The 15765-nt window shown below is 43.5% G+C and overlaps 1 protein-coding gene across 15 annotated transcripts in view; it reads right to left on the bottom strand.

Annotated features, from left to right (window-relative positions):
- PDE1C (phosphodiesterase 1C) overlaps positions 1–15765 on the bottom strand; it is a 509328-nt gene that overhangs the window by 384675 nt on the left and 108888 nt on the right. For all 15 annotated transcript variants that reach the window (XR_009008777.1, XM_057549584.1, XM_057549586.1 and 12 more), the window contains exon 3: positions 10349–10520. Coding sequence is in view for 14 of the 15 variants with exons in the window: in XM_057549584.1 (XP_057405567.1) it covers positions 10349–10520 (172 nt within the window). In the remaining variant the exon portion in view is untranslated. The remainder of the gene's footprint in view (positions 1–10348; positions 10521–15765) is intronic.

Here is a 15765-nt window from a genome sequence, read left to right as displayed (position 1 = left end):
TAGCACAGGGAGATCAGCTTGGTGCTTTGTGACCACCTAGAGGGGTGGGATAGGGTGGGAGGGAGGGAGACGCAAGAGGGAGGAGATATGGGGATATATGTATACGTATAACTGATTCACTTTTTTATAAAGCAGAAACTAACACACCATTGTAAAGCAATTATACTCCAATAAAGATGTTAAAAAAAAAAAAGAAAGAAAGAAAGAAGAGATTATCTTCATCGTCTCAAAGTTATCTCCCCGCAGATAACTTATTAGCTACAAAGGGCAGAACGGCACCTTTACTGGTGACACATTAGGGGAAACAACCTTAATGAAATAATCAAAGCTAACATCACCAGTAATGGGACGATCGACAGCCCTCTTCCAGTGCTGCATGGAGGATGCAACATCTACATCACTTATATAGTATTCCTGTCAACATGAATAACCTGAATCAAATCGCAAGGCAATGATCAGACAATCCCAAATTGAGGAACATTCTGCAGCACAAAACATGTGCCCCGTTTCCTTCAAAATATTAATGCCATGCAAGACAAAGAAAGACTAAAAACCTGCTTCAAATTAAAGGAGACTGACAACTAAATGTAATGTGTGCTTCAGGAACGGGTTCTGGATCAGAAAAAAAAGATTGTCATAAAAGACATTATTGGAACATCTGGTGAAATCTGAATGTGGGCTGTATATTAGATAATAGTATTATATCAAAGTTAAGCTTCCTGAATTTGGTAATTATACTGTGTGTGTAAGAAAATGGTCTCACTCTTAAGCGATACAAGCTGAAGCTGAAAGGTCATGATGTCTACAACTTAAGGTCAAAAGATTTGGAAAAAAAAAAAGATAAATAGATGATAGATTTGATAGCAAGCAAGCAAAAGTGACTCTAGGTGGAAGATAGACAGTTGTTCATTTTACTAGTCTTACAACTTCTCTGAAGGTTTAAAAATTGTCAAAATAGTTTTTTGAAAAACAATGTAGGTACCTACCAGTTGGCTTAGAGCTAGACACAAAAGACTGATTCAGTGCTACCCATGGAAACCTAATGACCAAGGAAACTCAGTCCCGACAGGGCCAGACAGGGTCGAAGATAGAATAATTATCAAAACAGTAGAGAAACACAAAATTTAATAAATATAATTCAGCCCCCTGCATACATCCCCTTTCTAATTCTCAATCTGGACCATTTTCGAAGAATGAAACTGATGTACAGATCAAGGTTTGGATCCCGGAATCCAAGTTTGCTATTTGATTCACATCCTCCTGTTTCTGGCTTTGCAGAGTGTGCACAAGTTATACTCTCGGGCAGTTTGCAATGTGTCTGCCTCCGAGTACTTGACCCCATCACCTGAGCCAGAATCACCATCCTTTCCAAAGGAGGACAAGCATGTCTACAGCTCTTGTTCAAATAACCATCCTTCCCCAACCGAGCTGGCCTCTGGGAGTCTAGAGGTAATTCATCTTAGCAAATTCAACTCCTGCTGCACTTAACAGTAATCAATAAATGGGGAGCAGCTACACTACAGTTATGGGGCTGTCTATTCAATAACCATTAGCTGCTACTACATTTAGAAGTAATAAAAAAACAACGGTCCCTGTTCCAATCCATGTGGAAAGACATATATTCACAAGTGTCTTCCCCAGATTGTCCATGCTCTTCCTCCATAGGTTTTTAAATCTCATGCTGTTCTCCAGCTCCATTATTCCATCTCTGCTGCCGGGCAGAAAACCTTAGTCTTGATGTTCTGTGTATAGAGGGCAGAGGCATGAAAATATAAATCCTAATTCTGTAATTTAATTAGAAAAAAATATGCAGTCTTCTTTCTGCTTCCCCAAAGATTTCCAAAAGCTCCGAAGATCTCTGCTTATGGAATAAAAGTGAACCTTCTTCTCGTGGCAAACAATGCCCTGCCATATTTGGTCTCAACTTTACTTTTCCAATACTGCCTCACTTTCACATGCCTTAGACACAAATCCAACAGTTCCTTCAACATATGCCATGTCTTCCTGCCTCCTGACCCTGGCTAACACCGTTCCTTTTGCTTCCCTTTTATGTCCACCATGCTCCAGCCTGGCCTGTTTCAATGGTTACACCGAGTGCCATTCAACATATTCACTGATCCACGTGAGGTCCGGGGGCAATGGTATGTGCTGGTCCAGTTCACCTCAAGTGGCTCCAGTGCCGGGCATGGGATGTGACTGCAGAACAAGCACTGAGCACTTGAATGGGAAGAGAGCATCTGTTATTAGAAAGATTCAATAAGAAGGAAATCTCTCCTTTCCTGCTAGCAAGGGCAGAAACCCTGCCTTAAGGCTGCAAGTGGGAACAAAAATTTCTACACAGTAAAACACAAGGTAACATTATCGTGAGGTTCATAACATAACCCGGGATCCCCCACTGCTGAGGACAGGGACCAATCACCAATCAAGGGATATCCAGACTTGCATTACCACAGGGCACAGTTTCAAAGGGTTCTGCTGTATTTTTATTTAGGGAACCTTAATTTTACTGCAGAAAAACCAATGAGGTAAAGTCATTCATCACTGAAAGTTTCTAAGGCATAACACATGGTGCTTCTGAGGTATTTCCCAGTGTAGGGTCCCATATCAGTTAGGCCAATCTGTCTCTTTACCTCATCCACCATTAAGACTTAGCCCAAGGCCTGGTCCTGGGGAAGAGGTGAATATAATGTAGGAGAAGCAGGAAGCCAGAGACCCAGCTTTTCAGACTTGGGGGATTATAGGGAGACAAGGCAGACGGGGCAGGAGTGAGACTTCCTCTTCTCTTTCTAGAGGGACATCTACCCATAAACCAGAAGGTCCACATCTGAGTAAACTCTGTGGCCAGTAGAGTCAGGTAGAAGGAGGCTGGGTTTTAGCTTCCCCAAGTTGTCTCTTGGGTTCTGTGTGGTTTGGACAGGCCCCAGAGGTTCCCACAAGCTCCTGAGGTTGAACCTCAGAAGTTACCAGGGATTGTGATTGGGGAGTTGGCCCATGAGGTTGACATGGGGACAAAGTACCCAAGGGCTAAAGGCCAGACCATCTGATCCAGAAGCACATGAAAATCATGACCAGACCTCGATGGGATGCAAAGCACTGCCACAGAGAGATGGGAGGCCTTCCTTCATTTAGAGAGAACTTCAAAGACTCCTAGCACACTTCAGGTCTCTGGGTGACCAAGGACAGAAGTTCCTGTTGCTCATCAGGAAGCACGGGAGGTGGACCCACGCTGCACACTGGCAGAGAGATGGAGATGAAACTCCAGGAGTATCCGAGCCTCTCCCCCACCTGACAGTACTGAAGCTCCCCACTCCACCCTGTTGGATTCTCCTAGGATGACTCACTCACACTTTGTAAAATGTGCTGCTAGGAGTTATTCTGATTTAGGCATATACCAAGGAGTTGAGGACACCTCAGATGAGTGTCATTCCTATGGTGGAACCCTGGCTTCCCCAATAGCCTGATGAGAATGTGTCTGGTTTGAAAAAGGATACGCTCTTAAGGGGAAGTTAGCCTTGGAGACAGGTCCACTGGCTGGCAACCAAAGTGTTCAAACCAACTGTACAATGTCCAACATTCTTTAGCATTTCCCTTGTACAAAAGAAACAATTATATTTGGGGTACGATTTTAAATGCTCCCTTCTCATGTTGTACTTTCTTTAGTTAATCTCAATGTTTCAGCAGTCTCCAGTGGGCAATAAAAGTACAAAAGACTAAAAAAAATTGTGGCCTGCCCCATGTTCACCCCACCACTAGAGCCCATGGGGAAGATGCAGCATCAAATATAAAATCAAGTACAGAAAACTGGCCCAGGATTTCTAGGCCAGTAGCCTTGAAGCTGAAGCTGTGCCCACAGCACAGAGCTGGCAGTGGTGGGCCAGCAGAGGATCGCAGCATGGTGGGAGACTGTGTTAGCCGGGGCCTTCTGAGAAGCAGGTGCCAAGGAAGGATTAGACATGCAAGAAATTTATCAGGGGGAACATCTGAAAGAGAAAATGGGGAAGGAGCCAGAGGAGGCAGGGAGAGGTGAGATGCAGGTCTGACTCCCAGTGAAGGAGAGAAGGACGGCAGGTTGGGTGGGAGCATCTTAGATCACAGTGCAGTTCTAAAGAAAGTTCACCAAGGAACTTGGAGTCCTCGAGCTGAAGTCACCATCAGAGGAGTCCCGTGTCTCCCAGGAATGGCCACCCTTAGGATACCTGGCACTCTTAGTCATTGGCTGAAAGTGCCCTTGAGAAACACAGCCAGAGCCATCACAGGAACAAATATCCTCGCACAGAAGCTGGGGACATGGGTCAAGTACATTCCCTGTGGTCAGAGATGTGAGAGGTGCATTCACATGGCCACCACAGAGACAAACTCCCTCTTTCCCAAAATACTAGTGGAAGGACCAGGAAGAATGCAAACGGAACGGTGTCTGCATGATATATGCTTTGTCAATTTCCAACATTGGAAAACCTGTCTATAAAAACTTGCTTTGCAAAGAGAAGCCTAAATATTTCCCTTGTGGGAAGGCAAAGTTGCAACAGAAACTCTTCTGAGTTTTAAAAAGAATCAGAATTCATTCTTTCATTTTTCCCCTTCACAGACCTGAGCAAAACTCTACTGCTTTGGATTAGCGAAGACTAGAAAGGAAAAATGTCAACTCCAGGGAGACAGCACTAAGTCACGGAAGTAGGGGCCCCCCGAAGTTCCCGGTGGGTGACCAACATATGGTGATAGAGAAAGACATGTGACCAGACTTCCCATGAGCTAATTGGGAATTTTAACCCATGACTCATCCCGGGGTGGGGTCTGAAGCTGCAGGGGACGCTACCCCACACCAAGCCATATCATCAGCCAGATTGCACATTTCCTGAAAGTAATCAAGTCAGAAACTGGCTTCCTGGCTATAGCCGTTGGTGGAAAAATGACTGCCAAAAGCCAAAATGAGGATGAGTTCAACGATTTAATTCTGCGTGGAAAACGCAATCCATTAAATGGGATCTGACAAGGACTTAATCTCATCTGCGGCCGAGGGTGTTGGCCCAATGCAGTTCTGCTCTCTGGAACATATTCTTAGTAAGTTATGTATAGAATCAGGAACGCTTTTGCCAAAGCCCAAATAAGTCCATTCTATGTGGGAAGAGAAGTTCATCAATCCCCCTGTGACTCTCCAGGGAGTGAGCACACTCTTCTTCCAAATGCAAAATGATCAAAACCTATGTTGAGTCACACAATTCAAGGTAAGTAACTGAGATGGCCAACGTGCTGGATGGCTTCAGAATTTCCACTACTGCCCAAGGAGGTCAGGCCAGCCTTGCTCACAAAGTACCTACTGGGCTCATATTCCCAGCCTGGGGCACACTGCACAGCCCAGTCACAGAAGAAGGGGTCAAGGTGCAGAGGATCAATCCACTCCTAAACAGGATTTTGAAAACTGGGAGAGAAGGAATTAGGGGCTGTCATATTCATCACCCACTTAATCCTAGCAACAAGACCCAAGGCCACTGCTGTTATTTCACTGTTTCCATTTGTAAAATGAGGCAACTGAGAATCAAAACCATGACTCAAAATCACACAGTTCAGAAAAGCATTTGCGAATTCATGCCTGTGGTATTCCAAAGCCCATGCCTCACTCCCCAGAGGGTGGTCCTTGGACCATCACATCACTTGGGAGCTTGTTAGAAACACAGATTCACAGGCTGCAGCCCAGACCTACTGAATGTGGGTCTGCATTTAACAAGATCCCTCAACGAATTTATTGGACATAAAGTTTACCTTAATGGGCTCCTACCAGAAAGGGGTAGGTGGATCAAAAACATAAGTTTGGACTAGAAAAAAGATTTAGTGCAATAGAACAGGGTCAGTCTCATAGGATAAGCCTCAAACTATATATCCAAATTGCACATCCAGATTAGCAGAACCAATCACGCTACCTTATTTCACCAACAGCAAACCCAGAAGCAGGAAAGCCAAGGTGATGTGGTGGTAGAACATGGTGGACAGGTAAGGCTTTGGAGCCAGGTGGACTGGGTTGAAATTTCCAGCTCTGTCACCTGCTGGGTGGCTTTGGGTAAGTTACTTGATCTCTCTGAGCCTCAGTTTCCTGACCTGCACAACTGGGATAGCAATACACACCTTGCCAGGGTTTGGGGAGATTAAGTGAGCAAACGAATATACAGTTCCTAGACATAGCAGATGCTCAATAAACACTGGTTTCCTTGACTTTCAGTACAATCTGGGCTGGGTCTCACCCTTGCAAATGTGCACACTAGAAGCTGGGGAGATAAAGGGTTCTCAGCAGCCAGCCCTTTCCTGTTCTCTTGGGTCCTCTAGTGGTAAGTACTAAGATTCTGGTCACTAATCAGACTGGCTGGACTGGTCTATCTTCCTTAAGCTTCAGGCTCAGCATATTCTCTCATCTCTTTTAAGAAAAACCTGAGCAGAACAAGGTCCAAAGGGACAGGCCGTGAGGAACAAGGAGAACAGGCACCTGGGGTACAGTTCCCAGAAGTGTCTACTTTCGAGACACTCAAGCCTTTTTATTTAGTTATGGTTCCCACTTTCCTCTTTTCAAAAGTCTCGGGTTTTGAAAGAGACTTTTTCATGCCAGAGGCTTCGTGAGCTTTCAGAGCCCACAGGGTCTGCACCTGGACCCACAAAACCCAAGTCTGATCTTATTCACTCTGTGTGAATCCGCTCAAAGGCGTGGAGGAGCGGGAGGTGGCTGTCGAGCGCTACCAGCACGTGCGTCCCCAGCTGCTGCCCGGAAGGATACCCCCACCTACCATGCCCACTTCTGCATCAGGTACAGAAGCTGATAGAAGAGGTGCCCTTGGGACAGAGTATCTCCCACAGATGGAAGTAGCTGAGGGCAAGGGTCCCAACGAGGGTCCCATGGTCTGACTGCCTCAGGAACAGCTCCAGCACCAATAAAGAGGCATTTCCTTGCCCAAGCAAAAAAAAAAAAAAAAAAAAAAAAATGATGACCATATTTTGTGGACCCAAATTCCAAATGCCCTCCAAGTGTGAACAAGGAGAAAGAGAAGGGAGTAGGCAAAGCTATCACTTCTCCCCTGTTGCTCGGTGGTAACGATCCTGCAGAGGAGCTATGAGGACAAGAGGATGCCAATTCACGAGAACCATGTGTTCCCCCGCAGCAAACAAGACTCTGCAGAACTGCAAAGGGCAGGATGTTCACAGTCACATGCCCGGATCCCTTAATTGTGTATGGGGTTGTGTATAAGTGTGTCCACACACACACACACACACACACACACGGTACGGTGGCTGAGAGACTGAATTTCAGAGTCAGAAAAAAGAACCCAGCACCTCAGTCTCAGCAAAGGGACGACTGTACTGCTTGGTTAAAGAAGTTATTGTAGGGACTGAGAGCGCGGATCATGGATGCACCCCTGAAGTCTAAAACTGTAGGAGCATAATGCACTGGTCGTCCTAGATTTTCCAGAGTCACTAATATTGGAGTCAGCAATTACCAGGTTTTTTCACTCCTGGAGTAAAAAGGGAGGTGGGGGGAACACATTGTGATATGTTCCTATCACATTATTTAATATCCAGCTATAACTCATTCCTTCTCTGCAATCCAAAAGGCATCTAGAAAACAAGTGGTATTATTACAAGGGCAACCTTTTTTTTTTTTTTTGAATTTTATTTTATTTATTTTTCATACAGCAGGTTCTTATTAGTTATCTATTTTATACATATTAGTGTATATATGTCAATCCCAACCTCCTAATTCATCCCACCACCACCACCCCTGCTTTCCCCCCTTGGTGTCCACATGTTTGTTCTCTAAATCTGTGTCTCTATTTCCGCCTTGCAAACTGGTTCATCTGTACCATTTTTCTAGATTCCACATATATGCATTAATATATGATGTTTTTCTCTTTCTGACTTACTTCACTCTGTATGACAGTCTCTACAAATGATGCAATTTCATTCCTTTTTATGGCTGAGTAATATTTCATTGTATATGTGTACCACATCTTCTTTATCCATTCGTCTGTCGATGGGCATTTAGGTTGCTTCCATGACCTGGCTATTGTAAATAGTGCTGCAATGAACATTGGGGTGCATGTGTCTTTTTGAATTATGGTTTTCTCTGGGTATATGCCCAGGAGTGGAACTGCTGGGTCATATGGTAATTCTATTTTTAGTTTTTTAAGGAACCTCCATACTGTTCTCCATAGTGGCTGTATCAATTTACATTCCCACCAACAGTGCAAGAGGGTTCCCTTTTCTCCACACCCTCTCCAGCATTTGTTGTTTGTAGATTTTCTGATGATGCCCATTCTAACTGGTGTGAGGTGATACCTCACTGTAGTTTTGATTTGCATTTCTCTAATGATTAGTGATGTTGAGCAGCTTTTCATGTGCCTCTTGGCCATCTGTATGTCTTCTTTGGAGATATGTCTATTTAGGTCTTCTGCTACAAGAGCAACCTTGATTCTGCTCTAAATTATTTCTTGATAAGTAAGCTGTTCCCACATTTTGCTTATAATAATTTATCTGCAACAAATCTCACAACTGACGTTACTACCACAATTAAGGACAACTGCATTAGAGAATATTCACCCTCTAACATTGCTGTTGAAATCAACTATCTTCTTTGGAAGAAAGGATGGTTCCAGGATAGCACAGAATTGTATTAAGGAGACCAGTAAATGAACAACAAATGCCAATACATTTCTGGCTTCCACTGCTATAGGACTGGCATATTTACACCTACTGTGTTTTTCCTACTACACACCAAGTGCTACAAGGAACCAGAAATAAATCCTGACCTTAACAAACTTATAACTTAATCTCTTTCTGGAACCAAGACATTGGCACATAATACAACTAGCAGATCAAAAGAAGTTCATGGCCATCAGTACCTTTTCTCTGTTAAAGAGCACAGAGGGAATGCAAAGAGAAGGGATGATGGTAATGGAGTTGGGCTAGCAAATAATATGTTCTTTTAATGGGAGCAGCTCTTTAGCTATTCACTGAAGAAGACGATGAACCTGGTTTGAGGTGGAAGGTGTAATTACCAGAAGACAGTATATGAAGGGGTTGACTCCACCAGAGACACTTGGAGATGAGAACACACAGACCATGAGACCCATTCACCCTCCCCTCTTCCCCCCACAGTCACTTGCAGAGAATCACAGGTTCATAGAATGTACTTCTCTCTACTTGAGTGGTTTTTATTTTATTTAAACCTCACAATGCAGTAAACCCTTACTAGGAATAAGAAAAGCATCTGCCTTGCAATTCTGGTCCCGTCACTGCATCAGTCACATTATATAAAGAAATCCAAACCCTTATTCACTCCTTTTCAGAACTCATCTCTTGGCCTTACCACACCTAAAATTCAGTCCACACTAAGAACCTTCACACAGTGAAATGGCTTTTACTGGGCGATTACACACATCACCTGGATGCAAAAGAGAGCACATTTTTCAAGTATATTTCCTGGACTCCAAATCCTGTCTGATTTGTTTATGAGAGAAGAAAAGGGAAGCTTACATGTACTACTAGCCATGTGGAGAGTATGAAAGCCTTATATAATGGCAAGAAAAATGAAAGAAGTAAAATTAGAATAACAGGGGGAAAGGAGGGGAGGAAGGCAGGCTGGCAAAATCATTAAATCTTAATTTCTGATACCAGTACGACTGCGTATTTCAAAAGTGAGTTTGAAAGACCCATTCAGAAAAAAGAATCACTTTTCTGTACCGCATCCATACCCAGACTGATTTCTATTTAATACAGGTGAGAAGGTAAGGAGACGCCTCATGATGGAAGTGGAGCACAATACAAAAAGAAAACACCAGAGAACTTTGCGGGAAAACGCAGGACTAAACGATGAACAAGAACAGAGTCAACAGCCACCTGGGAAACCACACAAGAAGATCCACACTGCATTTCAGAAGGCAGCAGCTCTCACTTCTCTTACAACTAGAAAACTTCCCCCAGCAAGGGACTCTAAAGGCACGGGGCTGAGTTAATTCCCACCACGTGCGTTTTCCCTGTGCACTTATCTCCCTGCGTCATCCTCCTTTGAAGCAAAAGACTCATTAATCCAACTCAAATTGCCAATGTCAGTAAATCCTTTGCCTCAGCATTTACATGCCAATACCAATTAAATACCAACAGCAACTTAACTACCGAAATGGTCTTCACTACCTTCAGGAAATCCAGCCAGAAGTTTAGCGGGCATTACTTCCAACACTACTTCATCAATTCTAATTTACTTAGTGCAGAGAAATGAGGTAACTTGCTGGCCACGCTGACATGGCATCCAACTGGACTGAAATAACTCCACAAGCAAATAAGAAGGAACAAACTGAGTTGCAATGCACCAAACCTGAAGGACGTTTTCACCAAGGCTTCCGGGCTATCAAGCTGAGGCAATTCATCAGCTAGGATTTCCTCCGGTGGCCGGGGGTCATGGACAATCGTTGGCCGTGGCTTCTCCTTGACATTCCCTGTGAGACCATCGATGAGGGAGTTCCACAGACAGTTCTGCGACTTAGACCCTGAGGCATGAGGGGGAAAAAGGGGTGAAGGTGAGTTACCAACCAACTCAATGGCCTGCCTTGCCCAACTCGGGATTTTCAAAAGCAGAGCAGGAACACTGACATACCTTTCATGATCTCCACCAACATCAGAGGGCTCCAAAAGGTTTTGGTCAGGCAACTTATGGAGTAACCAGGATTTTTAAAATTTATATACAAAAATAGGTTAATACTCCGAGCATTTTAACTCACAGCTAAGTATTATGAATATATATCCTGTCTCATTTCAGTGGTAATCAACTCCAACTCCTGACAGAGTTGTCGGTATTTACTGAAGTATTTATTCAGCAACTGGAAGTATACAAAGGACTACCATTTTAGAGAACAGCAGGATATTCAGACACAAGTCTCCCCTGTGAACTTATCTTGCATAAGGCCCAAGTTTCAAGACTGTATTCCGCGGAGACACCTACCCCAAAGAGGGTCCCCCATCTAAGAACCAGAACCCACTACAGGCAGGTTCATTCTTCTGGAAGATCAAGACTCAAGGAAAACTACACTGGATGTTTACCAATACCCTACCCTACAAACACTTCAAACATATGAGATGAACATTAAAGGCAGACATGAGTAGATATGGTGCCACAAAATAGGGCCTGATCAGCCAGGTAATCAAGGTCAATGTCAACAGTGATAAGTTATATCCTTGATACGACGTGATGAAAATGGCACTTTACCTCCATGGTCTTTCTCCCCAAAATATATAACCCGAGAGTACTAAGCATGTTCCTATCTTCTGTAAACTTAATACTTTAACATCTGCCCTACATGCGTATGCCAGACATGCCCTGTTTGGACAACCAGAAAATACCCTTGAGTCATCTTGCCTTGGCCTCCTGCCTCCGTCACCTCCCCCTTCCTCCCTCCCCTCCATTCCTCAGGAAGAGTCCCCCCTCCAAGGGGCATGCTTTTCAGATACCAGCCAACCAAACCAGCACCCACACCCCAACACCTCCCTCACCAAGCTTTCACATCCTGAGCCACTCTCCACCTGCCCCGATAACCCCAGACAGGTACCAGACATCTAGGGACAGCCCCTATGCCCCAGAGCCCACTAAAATTATTCCATCTAGCCAATCCTAAGCCTGCTTACCTGGCAGAACCCATTCCTTCCCACAGAAACCACAGTAAAGACTCTTGCCCATAGTTCCTCCCTCCCTCCGCCTCACAACAACCCCAATGCTTCTCAGCGTGGCCTCTGTGGTAAGACGTGTACCCCCTCTTTTGGGATCTGTGAATACTAACAAACTATCTTTTCAATGGCAGTCATCCCCTGATCTGTTGGCTTTACCACACCTAAAAATAATAAAACCCATTAAAACACTCAGTCTAGTCATAGGGAAAAGACAAATCCCAACTGACAGACACTCTGCAAAACATCTGACCAGTACTCCTCAAAACCGTCAAGGTAATCAAAAAACAAGGAAAGTCTGAAAAACTGTCACAGCCTAGAGGAGCCTAAGAAGACATGATAACTAAACGTGGTATCCTGATGGGGTCCTGAAACTAAGAAAGGACATTAGGAAAAACTAAGGAAATCTGAATAAAGTATGTACATTAGTTAATAATAATGTATATCGATATTGGTTCATTAATTGTGACAAATGTACCATACTAATATAAAAGCTTAATAATTGGGGAAACTGGGAATGGGGTATTTGGGAGCTCTTTGTACTATCTTTGCAAATTTTCTGTAAATCTAAAAATGTTCTAAAATTAAGAGCTATTATAAAAATACAAATAAGTATTAAAAATAAATAATAAAAATAGTTATTATTTTAAATGTCTATGAGCAAGTTATATTTTTAAGGTAGAGACTGAGGGCATGACCACTATCATTACCCAGTTACCACTGGCCGGTGCTGCTTATCCTCTTCCCAGAGGAAAGAAAGCCTTTATCTTCGCTCAGATATACTGTCAGGTCTCTGAGTCATGCACCCATGGAGCTGTGTCCATCCAGAGGGGGTTGGCTTTTTCTATCCCATCCGTGCAGAAGGAGGACCTTTTTCTAATTCACACAAAGACTCTTTATGGGGCATGAGGAGGTGGGCATGGAGGGGTAAGGAGCAGTGCCAGCTAATGCACATGCATGTGATCGGTGGGTAGAGAACACATTCGTATGCTCGTGCGGATGCCTCTGTGATCAACCATCCACAGCCCACAACAGAAGAAATCACCGTAGTTTGTTGTGCCTGAAGGTTGTCTCTGCAGCTAAGATCAAAAGAACTTCACACACAAAAGGGAGCACCTCATGAGGACCCCTGAACCTTCACCAAGGACACCCATGGGTCCGAAAACAACTCTTTTAATGACCATGGTCACGAATGACCCTTGGGGGTGTCCCACATCCAAACTGCTTTTGTGTCAATCCAGAGAAAATTAAGGCACATTAAGAGCAGGAAACAGAGCCCTCCAACTCCTGAAACGGAAGACAGCTTTTTCAAAGTCCTAAACACATATCTTAATAAGATCTGGTCCTATTAATGAAAGTCTGGTTTTGTGTTAACGAAGGTCTGGTTCTAGGAGGAAGACAAAAGCAGCAGCCTGTTTTCTTAGATCTGATCTAAGCGAAGAACTTACAATGAACTCCCTGCCTATTTCCATTCATTCTTTCATTTACTCATTCAATATACAAATTTTGAATTGCCTCAATATGCCAGATTCCATTCTGGGCTCTCGAAATAGACAGACGAATGAGACTGGTTCCCCTGGGATGAGTCAGCCTATAAGCAATCACAATAAATGGGCAATGAACCATAACTAAGGGACAAACAAGTGCTAGAAGGGGCAGAGGAGAGCTCCCCCACTCTGCCTCAGGGCCCTGGGGAAAGCCACACAGCGAACGTGACGTCTGATATGAGTCTAAAGCAGGAACAGATCTTCAGCAGATGGGGAAGAGAGAGAAGAGCATTCAGTGCAAATAGCATGTGCAAAGGCTCAGCGGCAGAACAAAGCAGCTCGAGAGAGAGGACAGTGACCAGAGATAAGGCCAAAGATTGGTTGTATAGGGCCTTGAATAAAATGCTGATCATTTTAGAATTTCTTCTGTAGGCAAAAAAGAACTAAAGATTTTAGGGCTTCCCTGGTGGCGCAGTGGTTGAGAATCTGCCTGCTAATGCAGGGGACACGGGTTCGAGCCCTGGTCTGGGAAGATCCCACATGCCACGGAGCAGCTGGGCCCGTGAGCCACAGCTGCTGAGCCTGCGCGTCTGGAGCCTGTGCCCCGCAACGGGAGGGGCCGCGATAGTGAAAGGCCCGCGCACCGCGATGAAGAGCGGTCCCCGCACCGCGATGAAGAGTGGCCCCCACTTGCCGCAACTAGAGAAAGCCCTCGCACGAACCGAAGACCCAGCACAGCCAAAAATAAATAAATAAATAAATAAAATAAATTTAAAAAAAAAAAAGAACTAAAGATTTTAAACCAAGGTTATGGTGACATGACCATTTCTGTGTTCCTGAAAGGAAACTAGGGTGCTGTAGAGTAGTGAACCCATAGGGACTAGCAAGGCTATATGAAGAGGTCTGTGAATCCACTGTATCTGTAGATGAAATAACGAAGTCTATATATACGACTAATTTTTAAGTATATATAGATATGATTAATAAACTAGAAATTTATGTAAAAGCACTAATGAATGCATAATAGGTTTTTCATTTTCTCAGTCAGTGAATCAGAAGGGTCATGTGATCCAAGCTATCTCTCCATCAGGGGTCCCAGATGGACATGCAATAAAACCTTCAGAAGTTGTACCAGCAGCTACAAAGATACACTGGCAAGTTTAAAAGAAGGCAGCCACTATGGAGAACAGTATGGAGGTTCCTTAAAAAACTAAAAATAGAACTACCATACGACCCAGCAATCCCACTACTGGGCATATACCCTGAGAAAACCATAATTCAAAAAGACTCATGTACCAAAATGTTCATTGCAGCACTATTTACAATCGCCAGGACATGGAAGCAACCTAAGTGTCCATCGACAGATGAATGGATAAAGAAGATGTGGCACATATATACAATGGAATATTACTCAGCCATAAAGAGAAACGAAATTGAGTTATCTGTAGTGAGGTGGATGGACCTAGTGTCTGTCATACAGAGTGAAGTAAGTCAGAAAGAGAAAAACAAATACTGTATGCTAACACATATATATGGAATCTAAAAAAAAAAAAATGGTTCTGAAGAACCTAGGGGCAGGATAGGAATAAAGACACAGATGTAGAGAATGGACTTGAGGACATGGGGAGGGGGAAGGGTAGGCTGGGACAAAGTGAGAGAGTGGCATTTACATATATACACTACCAAATGTAAAACAGATAGCTAGTGGGAAGCAGCCACATAGCACAGGGAGATCAGCTCCATGCTTTGTGACCACCTAGAGGGGTGGGATAGGGAGGCTGGGAGAGAGACACAAGAGGGAGGGGATATGGGGATATATGTATATATATATAGCTGATTCACTTTGTTATACAACAGAATCTAACACAACAATGTAAAGCAATTATACTCCAATAAAGATGTTTAAAAAAAATAAAAATAAAAATAATTTTTTAAGGTTAATTTTAAGTTAAGTAAACTTCACCTCAATAAAAAAAATATATAAAAAGGAAGAAAAAAAATAAAAGACGACGACTGTGGCAGAAGCTATAAATAGGATTCACTCAACATTCATTCCCAACTCCCTTTTTACTTGCCTTCCTCTTCCAAAGAGGCTAGAAAACAATATACTCAATTTCCCAGCCTCCCTTACTGCTATGGCTAACCATATGTTATAATTCTGGCCAATGAAATGTAGGTGGAAATCCCCGGGACTAGTGTCTCTGTCCCAATAAAAAAGTAAAGTCTCAACAGGAGAAAAACATTTTTGTCCCTTTAAATTTTGCCTTTCCTTATTTTCCCCTTTGCTTTTCTTTCTTCTTCTTACTGGAAGGTGAACATGTGTTAGAGCTACAGCAGCCATCTTGTGACCATGAGGTGACAAACATTATGACAAAAGCTTACATCTTGCATATGGAAAAATAGAAAGGTGGAAAGAACCTGAATCCCCGACAACACAGCTGAACAGCTTCCCTGGTCTCCCTCATCTCCAGATTTCTAGATGTGAGACATATGAATACTGACTTATTACATTCTTAGGTATTTGGTTGTTTGTAGCCAAATGCTTTCCTAAATGTTATATGTGTGCTCAGCATATTAACATAAAGGT

The sequence above is a fragment of the Balaenoptera acutorostrata genome, chromosome 7 (genome assembly GCF_949987535.1).
Source record: "Balaenoptera acutorostrata chromosome 7, mBalAcu1.1, whole genome shotgun sequence".
NCBI classification, from domain to species: Eukaryota; Metazoa; Chordata; class Mammalia; order Artiodactyla; family Balaenopteridae; genus Balaenoptera; species Balaenoptera acutorostrata.
Note: the sequence above shows the minus strand (reverse complement) of the source record. Positions and strands in the feature narration are given on the sequence as shown.